Below are 2,243 nucleotides of genomic sequence, written 5' to 3' on the forward strand. Positions count from 1 at the left end.
TACGTGTTTGTTCTCCAACACGTTCGTTGCTGTTCGCTACCGTTTGGCACTTTGTTGGATAAACCCTAAACCCTAAACTGCGTCTCTCTGTGCACGTGCATCTGACTTGCCAAGGTTTCAAGTAGTACGAAGGTATGGCGTGAGCTTAACGTCCCCCGCCGAACTATAAATAGATTTCTAAATATAGATACCTTACCTACTCACTTAGGAGTGCGGAGGCGGCATCACTGCTCAACTACTTCTACGACATCGACTGGTTGGCAACCCATACGCCCGTACACCAACAGACCACCGCATCCGCTCCCATCGAGTGTCTAAAAATAGAACACCAGCAGAACACCCACACACCACCCTCCCCTAGCCCACAAGCACCAGACAGCACACAGCCACATGCACACAGTAACCACCACACAACGACGATGCATTCCAACCACTCAGCACCTGTGCGGATGATGGTCACAGGGAAAGGCAGGGGGGTCGATACAGACACAGCCATGGCACGCACACAGTCACACCTGCACACACCGTCCCTGGCAGACGAACACACGGACACACACACACACACACGCGCGCGCGCTTCGAGTGGGTCGGTCGTTAGCTTTGCGTTGAGAGGGTCAAGTCTCATACGTGACATGGGCAACACCATCAGTGGGGGAGGGCATGGACAGCCACAACACGCGTACGAAGAGCCACGGGCACACAACATCGCGCTTATAACCGAAAGCCTCAGTGCCGGGAGTCTGGATACGGCCTGGGGAGGGGAGGGTGTAGGTAGGATGTCCCAGAATCAAACCGGGACGGTGGCGACTGGGAAGGACGAGGAAGTGCAGGTCAGAAGAGAGTCACTGGCGTCGCCTTTGATCGACAGGTTTATGCGTCTGTCACCGTGGAGCTGGCGCGAGGAGCAGGAGCAGACTAATATGGAAGTTGCTAGAAATAGAAATGAAGTGGACCCTAATAATAGCACGGGTGACGGGGCCCAAAACCTGGAAAACACGACAGTCGAGGATGGAGCTTTGCCCCGGGATCAAAGGGATCAGGAAAGTCTACTCGCTACTCAAAACCAAGTAGACCCATGCACAGCAGACGAAGGCGACTGTACACATAGAGACAGACAGGGTGAATACAATGATAGGGACATACAACCACGCACACAATACGCACCACACACACAACACGAACCACACACACAACACGAACCACACACACAAGACAAACCACACACACCACAGACGACGGAGAAGAATAGAGGCACGACCACACAGAGGGATAGGGGGGTAGACGGGGGGTGTGGTGTAGTAAATGATCAGGGCGAGCAGACAGACGACACGTGTGAAGCGCAGAATGCCAACGAGCACCCACACACACACACGGAGAGTGTAGCACCGCCGGAGACGATGGGAAAACCGACTGAGTGACCGGCCTGTCCCCGGAGACGGTCCAATAACTGTGAAAGAGGACAACATGGCCCGAAGTACGGACACAGACGAAACCAATGGGATAACCGAGCTACCATCTACAGACAAGGACAGGACCGCACCTGGGCAGGAGGGATGACAAGTGGTGGTGCGGCCAACGGTCACCTGTCACTGACGAGGGAGGCGCACGTGACAGGGAAGGTATGGCAATAACCCAACCAAGGAACACTGAACCTGAAGGAGCAGCCCAGCAGACAGCTGTCAAGAAGGACGACATGACACCTGTCAGTGAAGATGACGTGACAGCTGTCAATGAAAATGACGTGTCATCTGTCAATGAAAATCGGCGGCCAGGGAGGTCACAGACAGCAACTCTAACCCAAACAACATAGAGCCAAAGTAAACCACTACTAAAACCCTAAAAGCTAAAACCACAGAGCCAAAGTAAACTATTGCTTAACCCCTACACTATAAAAGCAAACCACTGCTAAAACCGTACACTCTAAAAGCAAACCACTGTTAAAACCCTACACTCTAAAAGCAAACCACTGCTAAAACCCTACACTCTAAAAGCAAGCCACTGCTAAAACCCTACACCCTAAAAGCAAACCACTGCCAAAACCCTACACCCTAAAAGCAAACCACTGCTAAAACCCTACACCCTAAAAGCAAACCACTGCTAAAAGCGTGCACCCTAAAAGCAAACCACTGCTAAAACCCTATACTCTAAAAGCAAACTACTGCTAAATCCCTACACTGTAAACTTCGATGGATATTTCTATGTCTTGAACTGTTATATAAACTAAGATACAATTTAAGTCAGTT

General features: G+C 51.2%; 1 protein-coding gene across 1 annotated transcript; it reads left to right on the plus strand.

Moving 5' to 3' along the window:
* Positions 1–208: 208 nt before the first annotated feature.
* On the plus strand, positions 209–1,900 carry SARC_13927 (hypothetical protein; the record flags this gene model as incomplete). The annotated part of the gene is made up of 1 exon (XM_014291941.1): positions 209–1,900. A coding segment is annotated over one exon (1,210 nt), but the record flags the coding sequence as incomplete, so codon positions are not given.
* Between the last annotated feature and the right edge of the window lie 343 nt (positions 1,901–2,243).

Source organism: Sphaeroforma arctica, assembly GCF_001186125.1.
Source record: "Sphaeroforma arctica JP610 unplaced genomic scaffold supercont1.3923, whole genome shotgun sequence".
In the NCBI taxonomy this organism is placed as follows: domain Eukaryota; class Ichthyosporea; order Ichthyophonida; genus Sphaeroforma; species Sphaeroforma arctica.